Source organism: Scyliorhinus canicula, chromosome 1, assembly GCF_902713615.1.
Source record: "Scyliorhinus canicula chromosome 1, sScyCan1.1, whole genome shotgun sequence".
NCBI lineage: Eukaryota > Metazoa > Chordata > Chondrichthyes > Carcharhiniformes > Scyliorhinidae > Scyliorhinus > Scyliorhinus canicula.
The window spans coordinates 129,921,142-129,945,975 of NC_052146.1; the positions used below are offsets into that span (position 1 = coordinate 129,921,142).

A 24,834-nucleotide genomic window follows, 5' to 3' on the forward strand; every position below is an offset into this window, starting at 1 on the left:
AAATCAAAATGAGATTTTTACAAGATTATTTGAAAATTCATCTGAAGCGGAAGACTGTTTCAAAATATATTTGTAAAATAAAGCTTTCAAACTATTTGTGCAGTAACTCAGAAACAACAGTGCTGAAAAAAAATATAGAAATACAACAGAAGCATTAATTAATTATTAAGTAGGAATGTCAGTTTTAATATGCAATCTCAAATGATACAGTCTCAAGTTTCATTTATACAATCCTTCTAACAAAGTAAAATGTCCTAAATAAGGGGACACTGGAAGAAATTGGAAGATTTGAGTCAGTGGAGGGAGAATGCAGCTCCGCTTACATCAAACATTGACCTGAACCACAATGGACATTATAATCAAGACAAGTGATGTTTGGCCACTGTCTGGACCTGGAGAAATACAAGAAATCTAATGCTCATTCTCAGATTCACTCAATAGAAACCACCCAGCCAATGACCATGAAGGTTTGAAAGCAACCATTAAGATTTCCAGTAGACAAAGCCCTTCCATCAATCCACATGCTCCATCACCAATTAGATACCAAATTTAAAACTAGTTGACCCAAATCAAGCACATTCAATGCAATCTTCCCACATGCACAGCACAGTCAGGATGCATGATAACTTCATACGTCACGTACAAGAACATACAACTAAGTATACCGTGGCCTCAAAATAACTTCAGAAAATATGCATATTAAAAATGTTCCCAAATGTACTTTCCTGAGAATGTAATAAAGAGAGCATGTGGATGTACATTCACACAAACATGCACACAACGGATCACTGGACAGACAACAGGAGCCCTGGCTGATTTGTATCTTCCTAAACTAGGGCTGGTGGGCTAACTGATGTACTCTGGGTGGGATTCTCCGTTAGCCGACGCCGAAATCAGGAAAGACGATTGGGCAGAGAATCGGTTCAGACGGCAAAATGGTGCAGGCACCAATTTGACGCCAAATCGCAATGCTCCATCATCTCGACAGCGACGGCAATGCGTTCCAGAACACTCGTACAGTAGACACTGTTTGCATATTATTAGCGGGCCTGACCCGGTATTCTCCGCGATTCTCTGCCTCCAATGGCCCGAGCGCCCAATGGCGTGATTCACTTGTACTTTTAAAAACTGTGAAACCGGCATGACGTTGCTGAGGGAAAGAGAGGGGATACAGATAATGTCCAACGTCATGGTGTGCTAACAGTTGTACCGCTGGCCCGGGGGGGGGGGGGGGGGGGGGGGGGGGGGGGGGGGCCTTCTGCCAGGGCCGGGGAGAGTAATTGGGGGTGACCAGGAGATGGGCTGTGGGGTGGACGGGCATGGAACACCATTGCCGCAACCAGCAAGGCAGCCGTGCAGCTGCACACATCTGTAACAGCCTACTTTGAACTTAGTGCCACCGGTCGTATAGGAGTTCCCCAGGGCACCCCCTCCAGGTGCGCTCTGGCCCCAGCCGACCCTGTGCCATCTTGTTGGCTGGGATAAGTGCGTGTGGGATTTGTCATGTGTATGTGCAGCTGCAGCTTGTCAGGCTCCTAAGTGCATGGACCTGGCGAATCCGGCACCATTTTTCATTAGAATTGATTGTGTTCCACCCAGCAATAATAGCGGAATCGGTCAAGCTGTGGCGTCAGTGTTTCTGTCGTGAAAGTCCATGAATTCTGCATTGGCGTCAGCACAAGTCTCAGAAATGCAGAATCCCACCCCCTGACTGCCAAGCGAAGAGAGATCTGCTGAATTAGCATAAAATTTGAAGATTACCTATTTAAAATAATTATTTTCTCTTGGAAACACATTTTCCTTCCAGATTACCTCTGCATTTAATAATAATCGCTTATTGTCACAAGTAGGCTTCAATGAAATTACTCTTAAAAGCTCCTTTTCAGCAGTGTTATTTCATGGCTATTTTCAGATGGCCCTGAAGTTGTAATCAAAAAAGATTTGAGAACCATTCCCTAAACCTACAAGTTTGTGATTCAATCTTGGTGCTCTGGTGACATTTATAAGGCATTCCAGTATTCCTTTAAGATCACTTAAACAAGTGAATTACACTCAAAGTTCATTGCCAGATATCATCCTCCTGTCTAGCAGAGCATCCCTCTCCACGTCCCATAACACCGCAACACGCAATTATTTCAAACCATTTCTTCATGCACTTGAATGATATAATGCTCTTTTTGTGAAAGGCAACTTTAGAAACAAACAAGTCAAACGCATTAAAAGCTGAGAAATCTTCACTTAGCACGTAATGATAAATTTGTCTCTATTTAAATCAACAAAATCCCAACCACGGAGCACCAAGTAACCAATTATAATCAGAATATTAGATGAATGATATTTATTAGCTTTTATGAGGTTTAATATCTTCTGAGAAACTCCAAGACTGAAGTATGCTTAGTGTATCTTTGCACTAAAACATTTCAAACGTCACGGAATACATTGTACAGCTTGTCATCAAGTTCAACGGGGTAACTGCAATGTGGAGAATGTGCCAAGCAAAGTTTTATTTTAATCTGCTGCATCAATTTATATTATTCAAATTAAATTCAAGAAAACTGGATGCTTGAAGTGATAAAGCAGAACTGTACAATTCCAACTCACCCTGCTCTCTCCATCCTACACTGTGTAAGGTGAAATGGCAGATGTAACAGTGAGGCTAGCATGTATGTACCGCGTGCTCAGATAAGATTGCCAGCCCTCCAGGATTGCCTTGGGAGTCTCTACCTTTTTGCAAGCAATAAGGAAGAAAAATGCATAGGGACATTGTTTTTGTTTAGTTTTCTTTGAACACATTACTAATTGACTAATTAATGTATTGGAAATGGGAAAACATAATATTTGACTATGTGGGATTGTTGGAGATCATTCAATGGAATACATCCGAAGTTCGTTGCTGAATACCAAGTCCGCATTGTAACTGCACTTGCTTCAGTTTCTCACATTGAAATTGGCAACTTCAATATGGCAGGGAGAACATAATTCTGGTCTGATCAGTACTTTTATTAGTTAGATTATTGACAATACATTTACCCTAAAATGTTTGAGGTAAAATTTAGCATTCCATTTTTCCAAAATGCAAGAAAAATACCCACAATTGTAAAGACATTTTATAGTAAATAAAGTATTCTATATTTTGATAAGAATTATAGCAAAATATTATTCCTCCTCATCAGGATGGCAACTTTCCTCTGGGCCAGTTGCAATACTACACTGGTTGAATGGAAGAAGAGTGGCCTAAGGTGACATATACAGTGATACTCCATTGCGTTGAATTACCCAACGTGCACTAATTCCAATCAATGTCCTCACTGGGAATTAACCATGTGAAAATTCAATTAACATCTGTGGCACAATTCATCAACACACGAACATGGTGTGCCACCAATTGCTTTCAAATGTAAACTACACATTTAAATTAAGAATACAATCACTTAACAAACACTGAAGAAAGATATTTCTGCACCCATCGCTTTTATTAAGCATTTGGTCAGATGGGAAGGGTTTGTTCAAAAAACAAATTTAAAGATTTACCTTTGGAGGTACAGTCTGCACCTCTATCGAGTCTCGGCCATCTGACTTGGATGCCGAATGTTTAGTCATTTGATCATTTTCAGTTTCATTTTCCTTAGGGCTTTTCCCAGAGGTCTGTAGATCTTCATGTAAATGCTGTGTGTTTTTAGACCAATTTAATTTCTTGTTGACATTGATAGGTGGTGTGGTTGCTGACTGTTCAGAAGTTGATTCTTTACCAATTTGTGGCAACTTTGCAGAACTTCCACTTGGTTGAGATGCCTCACGTCTTGTCCTGGAAAATATTTTATTTTGCTTTGCTATCAGTGGTTTTCCAGATAGCTGACCTTTAACCAGAGTTCTGTCAATAGTGTCCAGGTCAAATGTCCTAGGCTCGGCTTTGTAATGAAAATGTTCTTCTAAAATTCTGAGCACAGGACTCTGTGAATCCCCACAAGGAGGAAGTTTATGAATAAATATTAAAATAGAATCTGATCTACCCGTTTGTTTTAGCTGACACTTTCCTTGCAGGCTGCAGTCTAAAAGATAACATTTCCCCTCCAGGAGCCATGCAACATTACAGTGGCATTTCTGACAGCAAGCATCTCTGCAAGCCCGAATGGAATCAGCTTTCTCCACTCGTTCCACAAATCGACTTTCCAGTCCAACTTGCATAAGGACCCCACGATGACTTGCTGATGTCTTGCAGTTCTCTGTATTTGCACCTACATCAGAGAACACAGGCAGAAATGCATAAGTAGTGGGGGGTGAAATATCCAAGTTTTACATATACTATTAATACAGGGCAGCACGATAGCATAGTGGTTAGCACAATTGCTTAACGGCTCCAGGGTCCCAGGTTCAATTCCTGGCATGGGTCACTGTCTGCACGGAGTCTGCATGTTCTCCCAGTGTGTGAGTGGGTTTCCTCTGGGTGCTCCAGTTTTCTACCACAGTCCAAAGATGTGCAAGTTAGTGGATTGGCCATGCTAAATTGCCCTTAGTGTCCAAATTGCCCTTAGTGTTGGGTGGGGTTACTGGGTTATGGGGATAGGTTGGAGGTGTGGGCTTGGGTGGGGTGCTCTTTCCAGGAACCAGTGCAGACTCGATGGGCCGAGTGGCTTTCTTCTGCACTGTAGATTCTATGATTAATTAACTCAGCCACTCCCGTTTCATTTTTACATCAATTTGAAACTTTCCTTTGACTCCCGGTATTCGTTTCAAAACACAAATTAGGTCTAATAATTCACATTGCCAAAATGTAAATGTTCTCTACTTGTGTTATTATGAATGCTGTGTTCAAAGAACATTTGCATGGGCCAAAGATTAAAAACGAAAGACAAAACAGAGTGTTTGGCAATAGAGACAGAACCTTGCTTTACCACAGCAGTCGTATCTTTTCAGCTTCCCAGTAAAAATAAACCGGAGGAGTTTAATAGTCAAACATTACTGGCAAATTCCTCACATTGCTCAAAATGAGAACATAGATATGTAATTAGCCATTACAAAATACAGAACTTTCACTAAGAGGAGCAACTGAATCCTAGCCAGTCAAGTGCCAATCTTCAAATTGGGTAGATATTGGAATGAAAAAAAACAAGGTTACCGTCTACCATTTTGTAATCACATGATATAACATTTAATTCAATTGTTTCTTTTAAATATGTTTACTGAAATGTTTCATTATGAACAAAATACTATAAAACAATTAACTCACGTTACAATGGCAAGAACACGACAAACAATCAAAACACAAATTAACTTAACCCCCCAACATTAAACTAAATCCCTTAACAACTGACAGTGACTAGCTCTTTAAAAGAGAAAATGAATGGCTGCCATGTGAAGTAGAACCTTTTCACCGACCCCCTAATAGTGTACTTGACCTTCTCCAAATGTACGAACAACATGAGGTCACCCAAATAAACGAGGCACTTGACGGAATAGGAAACTTCCACTCGAGCAGAACCCGTCTCCTGGCTATTAACGAGGCAAAGGTGAGGACATCTGCCTTCACCCGTCTGCAGTATTGGCGCGTCTCATGCCCCGAAAATGGCCACTAGCGGACATAGCTCCAGATCAACATTAAGTATCTCTGACATGGTGCTAAAGAAAGAGACCCAAAAGCTTACTAACTTGAGACAAGAACAGAACATAAGCGTGTAGTTAGCCAATCTCCGAGAACAACGCTCACATCTGTCCTCCGCCCCAGAGAAAAAAATGCTCATCCACCCTTGGATGAGCCCCGTGCCCCACGTTGAAGTGGATCAGCCAAAACTAAGCACAAGAGGACGTGGAGTTGACCCCGTGAAGAACCTCGCTCCACATCATCCAGAATAGGGCCCAATTCACCCTCCCAATTCACCTATACTTCATTCAACGGAGCACCTCCACTGATATGATCTGGTTCTGGCCAATATACATGAAATAGTCCCCCCACCAGACCCAGCCAAAGACAAAATCCTCTTCAGCACGGAGGAAGGTTGTGCCAAGGGGAAAGAGGGAAAGACCTTGCATGAAAAATCGTGAATCTGAAAGTAACTAACTGATTGGAATCAGGGAGGTGAAATTTCTCTGACAGCACCTTAAAGTTGGCAAATCCTCCCTCCACGAAGAAATCCCCCAACGTCTCCAAACCCTTCCCCGCCCATGACCTAAATGTTAATTCCAAACCTACTGGCAAAAATAGATGAATATTGCAAAAAGGGGCCAGCAAAGTCATGGAACTAAAATGCTGTCTGAACTGCATCCAGATTCTCAGAGTGGTCACCACTACCGGATTCAAGGAAAATCTTGACAGAGAGAATGGCAGCGATGTGGTTACTAATGCTCCAAGGCTAGAATCCTTACAGGAAGTTGCCGCCACTTGGCCCCATATGGAACTGTATCATTAAACCACCCAACTACCTACTCAATATTGGCTATCCAATAATAAAAAAATAAGGTAAAGCCAAACCTCCTGATTGTCTATCTCTCTAGAGGAACGTCCTACAGCTCCCTGGGATCTTACCCACCCAAATAAAAGAGGACACTAAAAAGAGGGACTTGGGGAGAAAAGTGGGGAGACACTGAAAAATAAATAAAAATCTCAGGAGCACATTCATCTTAATAGTCTGGACCCTGTCCTCGAAGGGCAAGCAAAATAGGTCGGTAGGACTCACGTTCTGTAAAGTCCTTGTTTTTCTTGTGGATCAGGGAAATAAGAGGCCTGTGCAAGTGTAACAAGCAGAGAACTTTAGGACAAGGAGCCGTTAAACACATCTAAAATTAGAGAGACCAATTGTTCTGCAAACGTCTTAACTCAATGGGAAGCCATCAGCGCTAGAAGCTGCAAAGCCCAATGCATTTCCTAATTTCCTCTGGGCCTAACGGGGATTTGAACTCTTCATGCCTTTCCCTTCCCACCACTGGGATAGATAACCCAGCCAAAAAATCCAGCATGGCCGAACTTTCCGCCGGCGCTCCGATCTAGAACGATCCCGATCAAATGCCTCAAAAACCGCATTGACCTGAGGCGGAGCAGAAACCAAGCTGCCACTCAAGGCCCGTATCTGCACAATCTCCCTGGAAGCCATCCGCCATCTCAGCTGGTGAGCCAAAAGGCCTTCTCCCAGAGTTCATAAAATACACCCCTTGAATGTCGCAGCTGGCGCACCGTCTTATTCATTGATAATAGTTCAAATATGTCTGCAGCTTTTTCATACTTGCCAGCAACTCCGGGTTTGGGGCAAGAGAGTGCTGATGGTCCACCCTTGAGGATGGAGTCCACCACACTCTGCTGCTCCACCCTCAGTCTTTTCCAGGTGTACTCTGTAGGAAGTTATTTTACTCCTGATAACCACTTTAAGGGCTTTCTGCAGTTTGGAGGGCGAGATAGATTCATTTTTATTAAATTCAATATATTCCCCAATAGCGGTGGACATCTGTTCACAAAATCTCCTCTCTGCGAATAATGCTGCATCTAATCTCCATGGTGGGCACTGGGAAGAACCCTGACTCGAATACCAAATCAACAAAATGTGGGGCATGGTCTGAAAGCATAATTGCCGAGGAACCAGCCTCCTCCACTGAAGGGAGGAGATCTATCCGCCACAAAAATGTCAATACCAGAGTATACCTGGTGGACATGGGAGAAAAAGGACACATCTTCATCACTCGGATGCAAAAGGATTTGTGCCTGGATCGATCCATTCTGGGGTCCAGAACACAGTCTAAATTACCCCCAAAATAAGCTGAGACGATCCAAATCAGGGATGGAGGCGAGCAGCTTATTAATAAAACCCGTATCGTCCCAGTTTGGACCAAAGACAACCAGGACCACTGAGGCACCTGCCAAAGACCCACAGACAATAACATGCATACCATTGGGGTCACCCAACATGTTAACAGCAGAAAACAGAACCCTTTTGTTGATTAATATTGGCACCCCGGGCCCCAACATAAAAACATAAATGAAAAACCTGTCCTGCACCCCCATTCTGCAACCTTGCCTGATCTCTGAGTCGCAAATTAATCTCTTGTAGAAACACCACATGCGCATTTAAACTTCTAAGGTGATCAAATACCCTTGACCTTTTCACTGGGCCATTCAACCCCCAACATTCCAGGCGACCAAACAAATTGGGGATCCCCCACTCCAACCCCCTCAATCGAGCTCACCAGGCTAAATCGCTGGCTTTTAAAGCAGGCCAGCAGCACGGTTCGATTCCCGTACCAGCCTCCCCGAACAGGCGCCGGAATGTGGCGACTAGGGGCTTTTCACAGTAACTTCATTGAAGCTTACTCGTGACAATAAGCGATTTTCATTTTCATTTCAGAGTCGATCATTTTCACCAAGTGGCATTATCCAACAGTTACATAGAAAGTAGAGCAACCCAAGCCCATCCAAGATGGCCAACAAACACAAACAAGAAAAACCTGCAGATTATTGCTCGTGGTGGTTCATTGGGACGGGGCTTCTGTCAAAAGTGTTCGGTGGTCATAATCTTGCTCGGGAGGAGACAGGAGTCCAACCTCCCTGTCCATCTTCCCAAAATACTGTGGGAGTTCGGCCTTCCATACCCTCTGGCAACACCACAATTCAGATATTTTGCCTCTTTGAGCATTTCTTCAATCATTCACTTTGGCCTTCAGTGCAGTATTTGCATCAACCATCAGAGATATCTCTGCATCCAGAGGGGCAATCTGGTCACCATGCCACAAAAGAACCACCTCCATGGCTTGTATCATGTCGCCATGCACTTTTATCATTTTGTTGGTCCGCTCCAATGCCAAACAAATGGAAGCCAAGACCTCTGCCATCGATTTGCAGAAGTACCCCGACACAATCCGCCAGTGTTGGTCAAACTCTGCCGCCACGGTGCTGGTAAGCATCACGGCCGTTAGTGGAGTGGCCAGCGTCACAGAGGCTGCCTCCACCATTTTTTCCACGAGAAGCCCCAAGAAGCCTTCAATTCAGTCGACCAATTTCTACTCCCTGGGTTTTCTAAGTATTTCACCTATGTAGGCATCTTATTCCATTAACCAAGTGGATTTTTAAACAAAGATACCTTCTAAATCTAAGCAAAAAGGACTTAAAGACCAGTACCCTAGTGGGGGCCACCTCGTGCACAACCTCCCCCTACATAACGCCACCAAAAGTCCCAATAATTCAATTGTTGACTAATAAAAGTGATCAATCTACATGAATTTGTCTTCAACAGACCAAGACATGAGGTGAGACAAGCATCAGGTGGAACCATAGGGCCAAAAACCACATCACCTGCCTCTCCTAACCACGCTCCATTTGGCTTACATATTATCACAAGTACTCAAAAACAGCTTCTTCCCCACTGTCACCAGACTCCTAAATGACCCTTTTATGGACTGTCCTCATTAACATTACACCCTTGTCTGCTTCATCCGATGCCAATGCTTATGTAGTACATTGTATATATTGTGTTGCCCTATTATGTATTCTCATGTATTTTCTTGAATTCTGTTCAATTCCCTTTTCTTCCCATGTACTGAATGATCTGTTGAGCTGCTTGCAGAAAAATACTTTTCACTGTACCTCGGTACACGTGACAATAAACAAATCCAATCCAATCCAATCCAATCCAATCCAATCATATACTGTATTCCAAATTAGTACCTCAAAAAACAATCATTTGAATTTGAATGAATCAACACTATTTGCTTCCACTATCTCCTGATGGCAGGGATCAGCAACCTTTTTTTCTATTTATTCAGGAGATGTGGGCATCACTGGCTGGGCCAGCTTTAATGACCTTTCCCTAACTGCCCTTGAACTTCAAAAAAAAATTTAATTTACAGAATGTGCTGGTTCAGGCAGTATTTATTTTGTATGCCGAGCTGCCTTCTTGAACCATTGCAGTCCATGAGATGTAGTTACAAACACAGTGCTGTTGAGGAGGGAGCTCCAGGATTTTGACCCAGCGATAGTGAAGGAACGATGATATATTTCCAAGTAGGAGTGGTGAGTGACTTGGAGGGGAACCTCCAGGTGGTGGGGTTCCCAGGTATCTACTGCTCTTGTCCTTCTAGATGGTAGTGGTCATCGGTTTGGAAAGTGCTGCCAAAGGAACCTTGGTGAGTTCCTGCAGTGCATCTTGTAGATAGTACACACAGCTGCCACTGTACGTCGTGGTGGAGAGATTGAATGTTTGTGGAAGTGAGGTGCTTTGTCCTGGATGGTGTAAAGCTTAAGTGTTGTTGGAGTTGCATTCATCCAGGCTAGTGGAAAGTATTCCACTGCAGTCCTGACTTGTGCCTTGTTGATGGTGGGCAGGCTTTGGGGGTCAGGATGAGAGTTGCTCATTGGAGGCTTCCTAGCCTTTGATCTGCTCTGGTAGCCACTGTATTAATATGGCTATCCCAGTTCAGTTTCTGATCAATGGTAACCCCCAGGATGTTGACTGTGGGGGATTCATCAATGGTAATGCCATTGAATGTCAAGGAGCGATGGTCAGATCCTCTGTTGTAGGAGATGGTCATTGCCTGGCACTTGCGTGGCTTGAAGGTAACTTGCCACTTGTCAACCCAAGCCTGGATATTGTCCAGATCTTGCTGCATTTGGGCATGGGCTGACTCATTATCTGAGAAGTCACGAATTGTGCTGAACATTGTGCAGTCATCTATGAACAACGCCACTTCTGACCTTAGGATGGAAGGGAGGTCATTGAAGAAGGTTTTGACTAGGACGAGGCCTACTTATCTACGAGGGCTACTTATCGCAAATGAAGGTTTGCCAGCTGATGTGACAGGACTGGCAGCCTGCTAACAAGGTTGAGCAGCACTTAAGCTGCACTTGCTCAGCCAATGGCAGCCAGTTCGCAATAATGGTACCCAGGAGACCGTTAAGTGCGAGGTCATTCATTTCGGTAGGACAAATTTGAATGTGGATGACAGGGTCAACGGCAGGGTTCTGAGGAATGTGGAGGAACAGAGAGATCTTGGGGTTCATGTCCACAGATCTCTGAAGGTTGCCACCCAAGTGGATAGAGCCGTGAGGTTATGCTGCAACTGTACAGGACTGTGGTGAGACCACATTTGGAGTATTGTGTGCAATTCTGGTCACCTCACTATGGGAGGGATGTGGAAGCATTGGAAAGGGTGCAAAGGAGATTTACCAGGATGCGGCCTGGTTTGCAGGATAGGTCTTATGGGGAAAGGTTGAGGGAGCTAGGTCTTTTCCCTTTGGAGTGGAGGAGGATGAGAGGCAACTTAATAGAGGTTTATAAGATGAGGGGGATAGATAGAGTGGACGTTCAGAGACTAGTTCCTCGGGTAGATGTAGCTGTTACAAGGGGGCATAACTATAAAGCTCAGGGTGGGAGATATAGAGGGATGTGCGAGGTAGGTTCTTTACTCAGAGAGTGGTTAGGGTGTGGAATGGACTGCCTGCTGTGATGGTGGAGTTGGACACTTTAGGAACTTTCAAGTGGTTATTGGACAGGCACATGGAGCACACCAGAATGACGGAGTGGGATAGCTTGATCTTGGTTTCGGACAAAGCTCGGCACAACATCGAGGGCCGAAGGGCCTGTTCTGTGCTGTACTGTTCTATGATTCAGGGATGCTGACCGGAGAGGCTGCTAGACGGCATGGAGGCCAGGAGGGATATCCTGTTCCCCCGAGGGTTCCAGAGGGTGAGCCACAAGGCAGCCAGTGTTGTTTAGGATGAGTTGCGTCCGCTCGGGGAGTATGGCCAGGAGGACTGGCCTTCAGTGCAGGAAGAAGATCAATGACCTGCACCTGGCAGCAAGAGTGTGCAGACATCAACTACCAACCCCCCCACCCCCCACCAAGGGAGCATTCAACTTCCAACTCCCCATGCAACCCCCCAGCCCTTCCTCCACCCCCACTCCCATCTCCCTCAACACCTAGCCTCACCAACCCCTCCTTCACACCCCCTTTCCCACCACTGTGAACTTAACTTGTGGCTAACAACACCCTCTCTGTGGAGCTTGTCCCAGTCACAGGTGAGCATTGCCGAGGTGCTGCAGAGCATAGCCCAGCCACTGAGGAGCATCGCTGAGGGTGTCGACATGATGGTGCAGACAATGGGGAACTGCCAGGCTGGCAGAGCCAGGTGATGCAGGGGCAGCCAGAGCTCGAACCAGCTGTCCCTCCATCCCAAGGTGAACCCAAGGGCCCTGTAGGCACCAATTGGGAGGAGGGGGTGCTGGGTGCCAAGCCGGACCCCGTCCCATGGAGTGGCGATGGTGGCTACCAGCTACCACAGGCTCCACCCCTCTGATGAGGCTGCGTCTCACAGTCAGCACATGGGACAGGGCAGCCCGGCTGTGCATGTGCCATCGAAAAGTGCGCCGGGGCCCTCTGACCTCAGAGCCCCGAGAGGACACCCGCCAGGAGCATCGAGGGCCATAGGATGAGGTAAGCAGCTGGCTGCATCCACCTCAGATGTGCACCAAGGTGTAGTGGTAGAGCTGGGAGAGCCAAGCACGTTGATGATCACTGAGGACACCAGGGTAGGGGTAAGAAGGGTAAGTAGGGAGTGGCGGGTGGCACCATCGGGAGTGGAGTTTGCACAACACATTAAACACCTTTTTGCACAATCATTATGACGCCTCAGTCACTTACTTCCGCAATGCGGGCTGACCCCTAAACCCTTGGCCCATTCTCTCCCCCCCCCCCCCCCCCCCCCCCCCCCCTCCCCATGGCGATCACCCACCCTCCAACCGTGGACATGTCATAGAATTTACAGTGCAGAAGGAGGCTAATCGGCCCATCGAGTCTGCACCGGCTCTTGGAAAGAGCACCCTACCCAAGCCCACACCTCCACCCTATCCCCATAACCCAGTTACTCCACCGAATATTAAGGGAAATTCTGGACACCATGGGGCAATTTATCATGGCCAATCCACACGCCTAGCGCCCCCGGGCTTTTTCCTTGTGAATAACGATGGCTACTCACCTCCTTGGCTCCTCACAGAAGCCCTTCCATCAGTTTAACGTTTTTAAAAAGGAGTACTAATCAGCACCAGCGTGACCACTTGCTGGGGTGACCAATGGGAGGCCGTTGGATCTGGGGTGGCTCTTGTTAATTGTATGGAAATGGGGCTTAAGTGGTGATAATTGGGTTCTTGCCACACCACAGCGAAATCCCGATTTCACCCAAGGGAGCAGGCCGGTTGCATTGCAAACTGTTTGGTGCCTGGCACAGATCCCGTTTTTGGACTTTCACGCTATTCATCAGCTCGTTGCAATTGAGCGAGAGCGCAATGAGGCTGGAGAATCGCGCCCATGGTCTACATCATCTAGTCCCTGTGGAAAGCTATAAACAGCACATTTCAACCTTTAATTTTCGAGTGAGAATAAAGAATCCCTCCTCACATTTCAATTCTTTAACATTCTGGTCGTTCTCTCTTGTTTCATTTCAATGACTGCAATATCCTTTTTATATGGTAGCGACCAGAACTGGCCACAATATTTTAAATACAGGCGTACCAAAACTTTTTGGAGTAAATGGATTAACTCAATTTCAGCTCAATAATGACCTTTATTTACTATATCCAAAAATCTGATTTGCCTTACGTATTTCCAGAAACATTGTTGCTATAGCATCAATCTGACAACCAGACTTCCGGATCTCTTTCATTTACCAATCTAAATTACTCCTTTCCATTTGATCTACCCTTATTAAATATTTATCGATGTATGTGCAACTTCTTCTGATCTGCACTGTGGTCTACCACCTTCATTAGCTTTGCACCATCTGCAAACGTAGCCATTTCTCTTGTAATTTTGAGCTCCAGATCATTCATGAAGATTTCACATGACGCCACGAAACAGACTCTGGTGAAAACCCACTGGTAACATTTTCTAAGATTAGTTACAGTTCCCATATCACAACCCTCTGGGCTCTATTGGTCAACTAATTATATAGCCAGTCTTTTTTAAAAATATTTTTAAAAATAAATTTTAGAGTGCCCAATTCATTTTTTCCAATTAAGGGGCAATTTAGCATGTCCAATCAACCTAACCTGCGCATCTTTGTGTTGTGGGGGTGAAACCCACACAAACACGGGGAGAATATGCGAACTCCGCACGGACAGTGACCCAGAGCCGGGATCGAACCTGGGACCTCGGCGCCATGAGGCAGCAGTGCTTACCACTGTGCCCCCATATATCCATTACAAACCATTTCTACAGATTCCCACTCTATTTTCAGCACCAACCTTTCCAGGTGACCTGAATGAAAAGCTTTATTGAAATCCAAACACATCAATCCTCACTGCCTTACTCCTATCAAGTTCCTTTGTCAAACCCTGAAAAACAAACATCAAGCTAAAATGACCATTTTATATTGTTTTGTTTTGATGCAGACACTGTGATCTTATCTTTAATAAAAGTATAAATTGACCACATCGGACAATAGATTTATTGATGTGTAGTTCCCCAGATCACTGTTGCCGCTACTCTATAAATAAAACAACACCTGCCTTTCTCCAGTCCCCAGTGATTTCTAGAAGAATATGCCAGTGTTGCATAAATTCTTCTTCTTTTCATTAAAAAATATTGGATGCGCCTTATCTGCCAGAAGTTCATTTATCTCAAAATTTGCCTAGCTGCTCAGCAATCATGCTGATAGTAGTGCGTCACAGCTTTGCAGATCAAAAAGGTTATCAGTCTCCTTTATTAAAACAAAATCACCGGTTTTGCGCAGAGTTTTTATAATAATCTTTATTATCGTCACAGGTAGGCTTACATTCACACCGCAATGAGCTTTATGCTCAAGGTGAGAGACTTCAGGCAGTTTTGCCAGGATTAAAGCTTGCCTTTACACATTAATCAAGATGCAGGTGTATACAAGTCTTTAATCTTCAATCTTCTTAATCCTCAAATTTACAATCCATGAATGCTTGGTATTCCAATTTAGTATTCAACTGTCAACAAGGTGATTGCACCTGGCTAAGCATCCAATTCCATTAAAATTCCAATTGGGCAAATTGGAAATACAAGCTCAAATGATAATAATTTGCCTGCACTTTCAGGGACAGATTCCAAGCACGGCAGAGTCAATGTGCTTTCACAACTGTACTAGTGCAATATTTCTGATCTAATTACCAATTACTTGCAAAATTATAGACATACTCCCAAGCCCATTAAAAACTGGTTTAAAGGGCAGCACGGTGGCCTAGTAGTTAGCACAACCGCCTCACGGCGCTGAGGTCCCAGGTTCGATCCCGGCTCTGGGTCACTGTCCGTGTGGAGTTTGCACATTCTCCCCGTGTGTGCGTGGGTTTCGCCCCCACAACCCAAAAATGTGCAGAGTAGGTGTATTGGCCACGCTAAATTGCCCCTTAATTGGAAAAAATAATTGGGTAATCTAAATTTTAAAAAAGAAAAAAAAAAAAACTGGTTTAAGACGGCCCAAACTATGTCCCCTGGCTGCATTCGTTATGAGTCAAATTAAACCCAACATCCTGTTCAACAAGTTTGAGACCAATGATACACAACTTCCTCATTCTTTGTACAAGATACGAATATCAATTTAAATGTAATTCATTGTCATCTGATGAAAATACTTCCCTTGGAGGTTTCTGCACCCGAGGGAGCAGGAGTACTCGTTTTTCCCAACAGTTCACAAGGTATATTCGCGGATCGACTTTTTCGTGGTGGGGAAGGCTTTGTTGGCTGGGGTTAAGGGTCGGAATACTCGGCAATTGCAGTGTCAGATCATGCCCTGCATTGGGCAGATTTTGGTCCTGTCCCAAATTAGAGGATTACTGAAAGGAGGTTTTTAGGATAATTTCTAAAGTGGTGCACATGAGACTGGACCCGGGCCCCCGGGAGACCATATTCGGTGTGTCGGACCAGCCAGGGTTGGAAATGGGTGCGGAGGCGGATGTTGTAGCCTTCACCTCGTTGATCGCCCGAAGGCGGATCCTGATAGGCTGGAGAGCAGCATCTCCACCCTGTGCCCTGGCGTGGCAAGGGGGGATCTGTTGGAATTCTTGACTCTTGAGAAGGTTAAGTTTGAACTGAGGGGAAGGACAGAGGGGTTCTACAATTCATACACATTATTCATTTTGCACTTTCAAGAACTGGATAACATCGAACATTAGTTGGGGGGAGGGGGGCGATGGGTGTTAATGGGGGCTAGGGGGATTACCGATTCCTTTTTGTCAGTTGTTTATGTGAACATATGAGTGAATGTTTTGGCTTTGGTGGGAGGATGGGATCGTTGTTATTAATATGGGGATTGACATTTGTTACTGATTATTGTTTATTGTTGGTGGGTGTAAATTGGGGAGAAAATGTGAAAAAGGAGAATAAAGAAAATTTATTTTTAAATGAAGAAAATACATGAAATAACACCTCTTTAAAAAGGGAGTTGGGTTATCCCTCGCCCTTTATAAATGGTTACTCAATTAGTTTTTAATGTTTCATGCAGATTATGAAGTTAACCATATGGGGTAGGAACATTGTTACCAAACACATGAATGAGTTATGCAAAGTCTCACAGAAATATAACAGCACAGGGCAGCACGGTTAAACAGTAGTTAGCACAGTTGCTTCACAGCGTCAGGGTCCCAGGTTCGTTTTCCGGCTTGGGTCACTGTCTGTGCGGAGTCTGCACGTTCTCCCTGTGTCTACGTGGGTTTCCACCGGGTGCTCCGGTTTCCTCCCACAGTCCAAAGATGTGCAGGTTAGGTGGATTGACCATACTAAATTGCCCTTCGAGTCCAAATAGGTTAGATGGGATTACTGGGTTACAGGGATAGGGTGGAGGCTTAAGTAGGGTGCTCTTTCCAAGGGCCGGTGCAGACTAGATGGGCCAACTGGTCTCCTTCTGCACTGTAAATTCTATGAGCACAGGAATAAATCTGCCATATATAGAAAATGATTTGGAGAGATCTGTCATCCCTCTAATTATTGTCATCCATATACAGAATGGTTTTTGTTATGTGCACCAATATCTAGATAATGTGTGGATGTGCGCATCCAGTAGAAACAAAAAACCTACTGTATATTGCATATATACTTTTTAAAGTTACCATAGGTATGGAGGATGAATGTCACTTACAGCCATTGATGGGCTGAAGGACCTCTTCTGCACTGTATGGCTCTATGACAGCAACATGGTAGTTCTCAAATAACCAGATTTACTGAAGTCAATTTTAAATTGGTATCGCTAGCTCAAAAGAAGGTTCTTTTGTTTCAATTTGTAATGCTCAAAATAGAAAGCACATGTTCTTTACTTTAAACTGCTACAAATAGTGAGGAAAATAGTTCAGTAATTTCTTCACATCAACAAACTATCAGGCAGAGATAATGGGCGGGATTCTCCGAAATGGAGGCAGAGTGTTTGCGCCATCGACGGCGCGGGCACTACCGATACTGGCCCCCACAGGGGGTCAGCACGGCACTGGAGCAGTTCATGCTGCTTCAGCCTCCCTCCCCGGCGCCAAGTGGGCACCGCGCCAACCCGGGCATGCGCAGTGGCGCTGCACCAACCCACACATGCGCGGGGGACTTCGTCAACACGCCGGCCCTGATGCAACATGGCACGGGGGTTCAGAGGCCGGCCGCGTAACAAAATAGGGCCAGGGCTGGAGAGGCCGGCCCGCCGATCGGAGAATCGCATGCCGGCATCGGGGTGGCGTGGTGCGATTGCGGTGATTCTCCTGCCCGGCACGGGCTCGGAGAATCCCGCCCCATGTGTCTCTAAAATTTGGAGAGAGTTTGGCTCTGAAGGGTGAAGAAATAGTGCCTCTGTAAATGAATACTAAAGGGGGAATACTGAAGGGGTAATCAACATCTGGGAACTGGGAAAAGAGTTTGTAATAAAGAGAGAACAGAATCCCAGGGGGAAGAATGATTGTTAAAGCAGTTTTTGAGGAAGTAAAGACATTATTCCACCAGATTAAAAATCGATGAGGTAAAAACGAATGAACCAGTTCACCACTTTTAAATAAAACTGTCTCCCACAGTGTATACTAATGCGAATTGGGGAGATGAGACAGAGTGCTGGATTCTCTGATTTTGAGGCTATGTCCGGAGGAAGTGACTGGTTTTACGACGTAAAAGTTGGTGCCACCCCCGCACCGATGCTCCGATCGGTGAGGAGCTAGCAGCTGCACCCGTAAAACGCTTGGCCTGGAGAATTGCCACATCTGCGCATGCGTGCGGCGAAGACCTGCCGCGGGTCGTGCTGTCCAACATGGCGCCGGACCCAACCTGCCAGATAGTGCCCCTCTGGGCACCCACTCACCATCCTCCCCCTCCCCACCAGTCCCCCAGCCCTTGCCGAAGCCGCTCCCCGACCAGCAGCACGGCTCCGCCCCTCCCATCCCCCGACTATGGGTGCACTGGACACAGTCTGCAGCCACCATGCCAGGCTCACGAAAACTGAGCACACATCCCCTGCGCCATCGGGGACTTGGAGCATCAGGGGAGGGCCTTCAGGTAACGTCCTAAGGCCATCCCAAAGGCTCCTCGATGATGCCTTGTTGGAGGCAGCGGAGTATCCGAAAACAGGCGCCACCCCCGATTCTGTCGTAAACAGGGATTCTCCGCCGAATCGCCGATTATGACATTGGCATCGGGCAACGGAGAATACCGCCCACACTGGGAAGTTTTAAGTTTAAAATGTCCGATAAGATAATCTCACAAGAACCTGTGTTCTAAGATCTAGGTTAGGAATCCGAAACGTATTGCAAACTCCCTAGAAATGCTCTTTCCACGTGTTGAATGTTTTTGGAGTCAATCCTTTAATAATTCTACAAAAGCAGCTACAGCAGAATGACAAAATCAGTGGTATTAACTGGCCCAATGATCTTCTTAGGAGGTCTTGTGATGCAGTGTGTAGCCTACCTGCCTCTGAGCCAGAAGCTCTAGGTTCAAGTTCCACCCCACAATTTGATGATGTTTAAGGAAGGTGTAGTCAAACAGGTTGAGTGTGTCAACCTGTAAGTCCTTCCAAATACACCAATGGCTGGTGGTAAGAGTGGGAGAGACTCCTGGTCAGCCATGCTTAATGTGGACTGGCACCCCTCAAGCTATAAGCCCCTGGTGACAGACTAGCAACCTGTTCCGGGAATTAGTAGCTACTGAAACAGCCAAAAGTCTGCCTTAGTGCACCACCAGGTGCGGGAAGAGAATCGGAATGGAAAAATCCTCTTAGCAGCTTACTCTTTCAACTTTGCTCCTGCTTGCCAACCGTCCTGACTCACTGACCTTCCCGCTCTCTGCCTCCCTCTTGCTCCGCGGTCCTTCCAACTCTCCACTACTCTCAGCTCGATGTTTCCTGCTCTGCCTCCCTCGACTTGCCATCTCCCTCCTTGACCCTTCTACTCGCCGCTTCCTTCCCCAGCCTCCTGTCTGCCACTTTCCTCCATGTCCCTCCTACTTGTCGCTGACTCTCCTATTTCCTCTCGTGAATCTGTGTTGAAAGCACTGCACATGGAAGCATAAAAATACAAAGAGATATTGATAGACCTGTGAATGAAAGAAACCCATTTTACTAAATTTTGTCCAATGTAAGCAAATATCTGGTCATCCACTTTGGATCGGAAAAGGATAGAAAATGGCACTAACTGGTGATGGCCCAGGCTTATAATTTTTTTTTTAAAACGGGACACGGGACTGTCCCTACTCTGACAAGTTTGCCTTGAGGTTGCTGCCAGATGCACAAGGTCTGCGTGTTAAACAAACACAGCAGCATCAACATAACGAAACATCAATAAATGGTCCTATATTCGAGGGTTCAACTTGTCCACTTCAAATGGGCAGACTATTTTTTTGTTCTTCAATATTTACTTGCTCCTCAATTTCTTCTGTTCATATAAAGTCTGTCCTCAATCTTTACATACTCTCTTTCAACCTTGACCATAATGGCATTTTGCACTTAATTGAACAGAGTTGTGTCAAATGCTGCCTATAGCAATCACATGAACTTCCACAGCCTGTGCCATTTACAACTCCTGCACAGCACTGGTGAAAGTTACAACTTGAGAACCTCAATCTCATTTGCATTATTCCACATTGTCACTCACACCGGAGTTTCACTGAATTTAATCACATTACCATTTTGTGGGCAGCACAGTGGCGCAATGGTTAGCACTGTTGCTTCATGGCACCAAGAACACCGGTTCGATCCTGGCCCCAGGTCACTGTCCCAGTGGAGTTTGCACATTCTCCCATGTCTGCGTGGGTCTCGACCTCACAACCCAAAGATGTGCAGGGTAGGGGTAGGTGGATTGCTCACACTAAATTGCCCTTATGAGAATGACTAGAGCGAGGGTAGGTCCGATTAAGGACAGTAGCGGAAGATTGTGTATTGAGTCTGAAGAGATAGGAGAGATCTTGAACAAGTATTTTTCTTCAGTATTTACAAACGAGAGGGGCCATATTGTTGGAGAGGACAGCGTGAAGCAGACTGATAAGATTGAGGAGATACTTGTCAGGAAGGAAGATGTGTTGCGCGTTTTGAAAAACTTGAGGATAGACAAGTCCCCCGGGCCTGACGGGATATATCCAAGGATTCTATGGGAAGCAAGAAATGAAATTGCAGAGCCGTTGGCAATGATCTTTTCATCCTCGCTGTCAACAGGGGTGGTACCAGAGGATTGGAGAGTGGCGAATGTCGTGCCCCTGTTCAAAAAAGGGAATAGGGATAACCCTGGGAATTACAGGCCAGTTAGTCTTACTTCGGTGGTAGGCAAAGTAATGGAAAGGGTACTGAGGGATAGGATTTCTGAGCATCTGGAAAGGCATTGCTTGATTAGGGATAGTCAGCACGGATTTGTGAGGGGTAAGTCTTGCCTTACAAGTCTTATTGAATTCTTTGAGGAGGTGACCAAGCATGTGGATGAAGGTAAAGCAGTGGATGTAGTGTACATGGGTTTTAGTAAGGCATTTGATAAGGTTCCCCATGGTAGGCTTATGCAGAAAGTAAGGAGGCATGGGATAGTGGGAAATTTGGCCAGTTGGATAACAAACTGGCTAACCGATAGAAGACAGAGAGTGGTGGTGGATGGCAAATATTCAGCCTGGAGCCCAGTTATCAGTGGCGTACCGCAGGGATCAGTTCTGGGTCCTCTGCTGTTTGTGATTTTCATTAACGACTTGGATGAGGGAGTTGAAGGGTGGGTCAGTAAATTTGCAGATGATACGAAGATTGGTGGAGTTGTGGATAGTGAGGAGGGCTGTTGTCGGCTTCAAAGAGACATAGATAGAATGCAGAGCTGGGCTGAGAAGTGGCAGATGGAGTTTAACCCTGACAAGTGTGAGGTTGTCCATTTTGGAAGGACAAATCTGAATGCGGAATACAGGGTTAATGGTAGGGTTCTTGGCAATGTGGAGGAGCAGAGAGATCTTGGGGTCTATGTTCATAGTTCTTTGAAAGTTGCCACTCAAGTGGATAGAGCTGTGAAGAAGGCCTATGGTGTGCTAGCGTTCATTAGCAGAGGGATTGAATTTAAGAGCCGTGAGGTGATGATGCAGCTGTACAAAACCTTGGTCAGGCCACATTTGGAGTACTGTGTGCAGTTCTGGTCACCTCATTTTAGGAAGGTTGTGGAAGCTTTGGAAAAGGTGCAAAGGAGATTTACCAGGATGTTGCCTGGAATGGAGAGTAGGTCATACGAGGAAAGGTTGAGGGTGCTAGGCCTTTTCTCATTAGAACGGAGAAGGATGAGGGGCAACTTGATAGAGGTTTATAAGATGATCAGGGGAATAGATAGAGTAGACAGTCAGAGACTTTTTCCCCGGGTGGAACACACCATTACAAGGGGACATAAATTTAAGATAAATGGTGGACGATATAGAGGGGATGTCAGAGGTAGGTTCTTTACCCAGAGAGTAGTGGGGGCATGGAATGCACTGCCTGTGGTAGTAGTTGAGTCGGAAAAGTTAGGGACCTTCAAGCGGCTATTGGATAGGTACTTGGATTAGGGTAGAATAATGGAGTGTAGGTTAACTTCTTAAGGGCAGCACGGTAGCATTGTGGCTAGCACAATTGCTTCACAGCTCCAGGGTCCCAAGTTCGATTTCGACTTGGGTCACTGTCTGTGTGGAGTCTGCACATCCTCCCCGTGACTGCGTGGGTTTCCTCCGGGTACTCCGGTTTCCTCCCACAGTCCAAAGATGTGCAGGTTGGGTGGATTGACCATGAAAAATTGTCCAAAATTCTATGATTAACCTAGGACAAAAGTTCGGCGCAACATCGTGGGCCGAAGGGCCTGTTCTGTGCTGTATTTCTCTATAAATTAATTGGAACAAAAAATATTTTTTTAAATTACCATTTTGAGAGCATAATTTGATGGTTGCTGAATTTATGTTTGGGGATGTGGGATTAGAATCAGATTTTTAATCTGTTTTTGTGGCCTCTTTTAGGAAATTACATGATTGTTGGTGGACAAGGCTGTTGTGAATTTTGATACTTAAAAGCTTCACAACTATGGAACTAGTTTTTTCCCCCTGCCAACTCGCTTGTATGTTTTTGTACAGCCCAAAATTTGCAGCAATATATACACATATGTATGGATTAGCTTGTCCAGACTCAACAAGCAGCCTCACAGGACATACCTCATCAGAGATCATACAAGTTATGCACATTTTCTTTTCCAGTTGAACTCAGTGGTAGCACACTCTCACCTCACCATGATCTTTGTTTAGCCCTGCTCCAGAGACTAGGCAAAGAGTTCAGTGCAGTAGTTAGGGTTGCTGCATTAATGCTGTTTTAAACTGAGGTCCTATCACCTCACTCAAGTAGACATAAATGACCAATGGATCTGAGTGAACTTGGCCGAATAAAACAAGTGGTTTTGCTAAATAATTTCAAAGGAGTCTGGAGGCAGAGGCCCCTGGGTAAGGACCAAATAATTATTTTCCAACTACATAACCATTCTGCTACCAATGTTAAACTTGCATAATAGCAACTACAATTCAAAAGTGATACAGTGATACATAGTGTGACGACCACAGGAGATGTTATTTGCTGAGCAAGCCAAATCCCAGGGGGAAACTAGTCGTACTGATCATAAGCTTTTTTAAAAATGTGTTCTGAAAAGGAGAAACCTCCTGATCCCAGAAGCATAGAATCCCAGTAAAATTCTGGGAATTTTAAACACTTGCGTATTTATTAACAAGAAGAAAACCTAAGCACACGTGGTCAAAGTTATACAGTTAAAACAGTCTTACAAAACAACCCCCCCCAAAAAAAAAATCACTTGGTCAGAACACACAAATAAACACCTTCTGGCAACACTCCCTTGCAGATGTTTAACTGAAAAATCCAGTAATATTACCCAAGGCAAAACTGCTGCCACACAACTTCTGAAGCTCTTTCACTGCTGTGAATATCCAAGGATGTGGAGATGCCTGCGTTGGACTGGGGTGAGCACAGTAAGAAGTCTTACAACACCAGGTTAAAGTCCAACAGGTTTGTTTCAAACACGAGCTTTCGGAGCACGGCTCCTTCTTCAGGTGAATGGAAAGGCTTGTTCCAGAAATGTTTATATAGACACAGTCAGAGATGCCCCGGAATGCGAGCACCTGCAGGCAATCAAATCATCAAAGATGCAGAGAGAGAGGTAACTCCAGGTTAAAGAGGTGTGAATTGTCCCAAGCCAGTTCAGTCGGTAGGCCTCTGCAAGTCCAGGCTTGTTGGTGGGGGCCGAATGTAATGCGACATGAATCCCAGATCCCGGTTGAGTCCGCATTCATGCGTGCGGAACTTAGCTATAAGTTTTTGCTCAGCAATTTTGCATTGTCGCGTCTCCTGAAGGCCTCCTTGTAGAATGCTGACCCGGAGATCAGAGGCTGAATGTCCTTGACTGCTGAAGTGTTCCCCAACTGGAAGGGAACAGTCCTGCCTGTTGATAGTCGCACGATGCCCGTTTATTCGTTGTCGCAGTGTCTGCATGGTCTCGCCAATGTACCACGCTTCGGGACATCCTTTCCTGCAGCGTATGAGGTACGCTGCAGGAAAGGATGTCCCGAAGCGTGGTACATTGGCGAGACCATGCAGACACTGCGACAACGAATAAACGGGCATCGTGCGACTATCAACAGGCAGGACTGTTCCCTTCCAGTTGGGGAACACTTCAGCAGTCAAGGACATTCAGCCTCTGATCTCCGGGTCAGCATTCTACAAGGAGGCCTTCAGGAGACGCGACAACGCAAAATTGCTGAGCAAAAACTTATAGCTAAGTTCCGCACGCATGAATGCGGACTCAACCGGGATCTGGGATTCATGTCGCATTACATTCGGCCCCCACCAACAAGCCTGGACTTGCAGAGGCCTACCGACTGAACTGGCTTGGGACAATTCACACCTCTTTAACCTGGAGTTACCTCTCTCTCTGCATCTTTGATGATTTGATTGCCTGCAGGTGCTCGCATTCCGGGGCATCTCTGACTGTGTCTATATAAACATTTCTGGAACAAGCCTTTCCATTCACCTGAAGAAGGAGCCGTGCTCCGAAAGCTCGTGTTTGAAACAAACCTGTTGGACTTTAACCTGGTGTTGTAAGACTTCTTACAATATCCAAGGAAACTCAGAAACAAGACTACTTTCTGACACAAAAACTTTCCTGGTTCTTGGATGGCTGCTTCGGATTTTACCACCTTCTTTCAGCACAGTGCTAGTCCCAGGATATCTTCCCCACGTAGCCAACAAAACACAGCTTAACATATTTCCTTAAATATCCTTTTTCCCTTTCATCTTCAATTCTATTGTCCTCAGCACTTCGTTGAACTCAACTTTTCCAAAATATAAATATCAATCATGTTTTCCGATTGCTTCCCCTTGCGGAGCAGACTCAAATGGGCCGAATGGCCTATTTCTGC

At 45.3% G+C, this 24,834-nt stretch overlaps 1 protein-coding gene across 5 annotated transcripts in view; it reads right to left on the bottom strand.

Annotated features, from left to right (window-relative positions):
- kiaa0319l (KIAA0319-like ortholog) overlaps positions 1-24,834 on the bottom strand; it is a 150,783-nt gene that overhangs the window by 98,798 nt on the left and 27,151 nt on the right. For 4 of the 5 annotated variants that reach the window (XR_005460984.1, XM_038799958.1, XM_038799968.1 and 1 more), the window contains exon 3: positions 3,532-4,235. The exons of the other annotated variant lie outside the window; for it this stretch is intronic. Coding sequence is in view for 3 of the 4 variants with exons in the window: in XM_038799958.1 (XP_038655886.1) it covers positions 3,532-4,235 (704 nt within the window). In the remaining variant the exon portion in view is untranslated. The remainder of the gene's footprint in view (positions 1-3,531; positions 4,236-24,834) is intronic. 5 annotated transcript variants of the gene reach the window in all.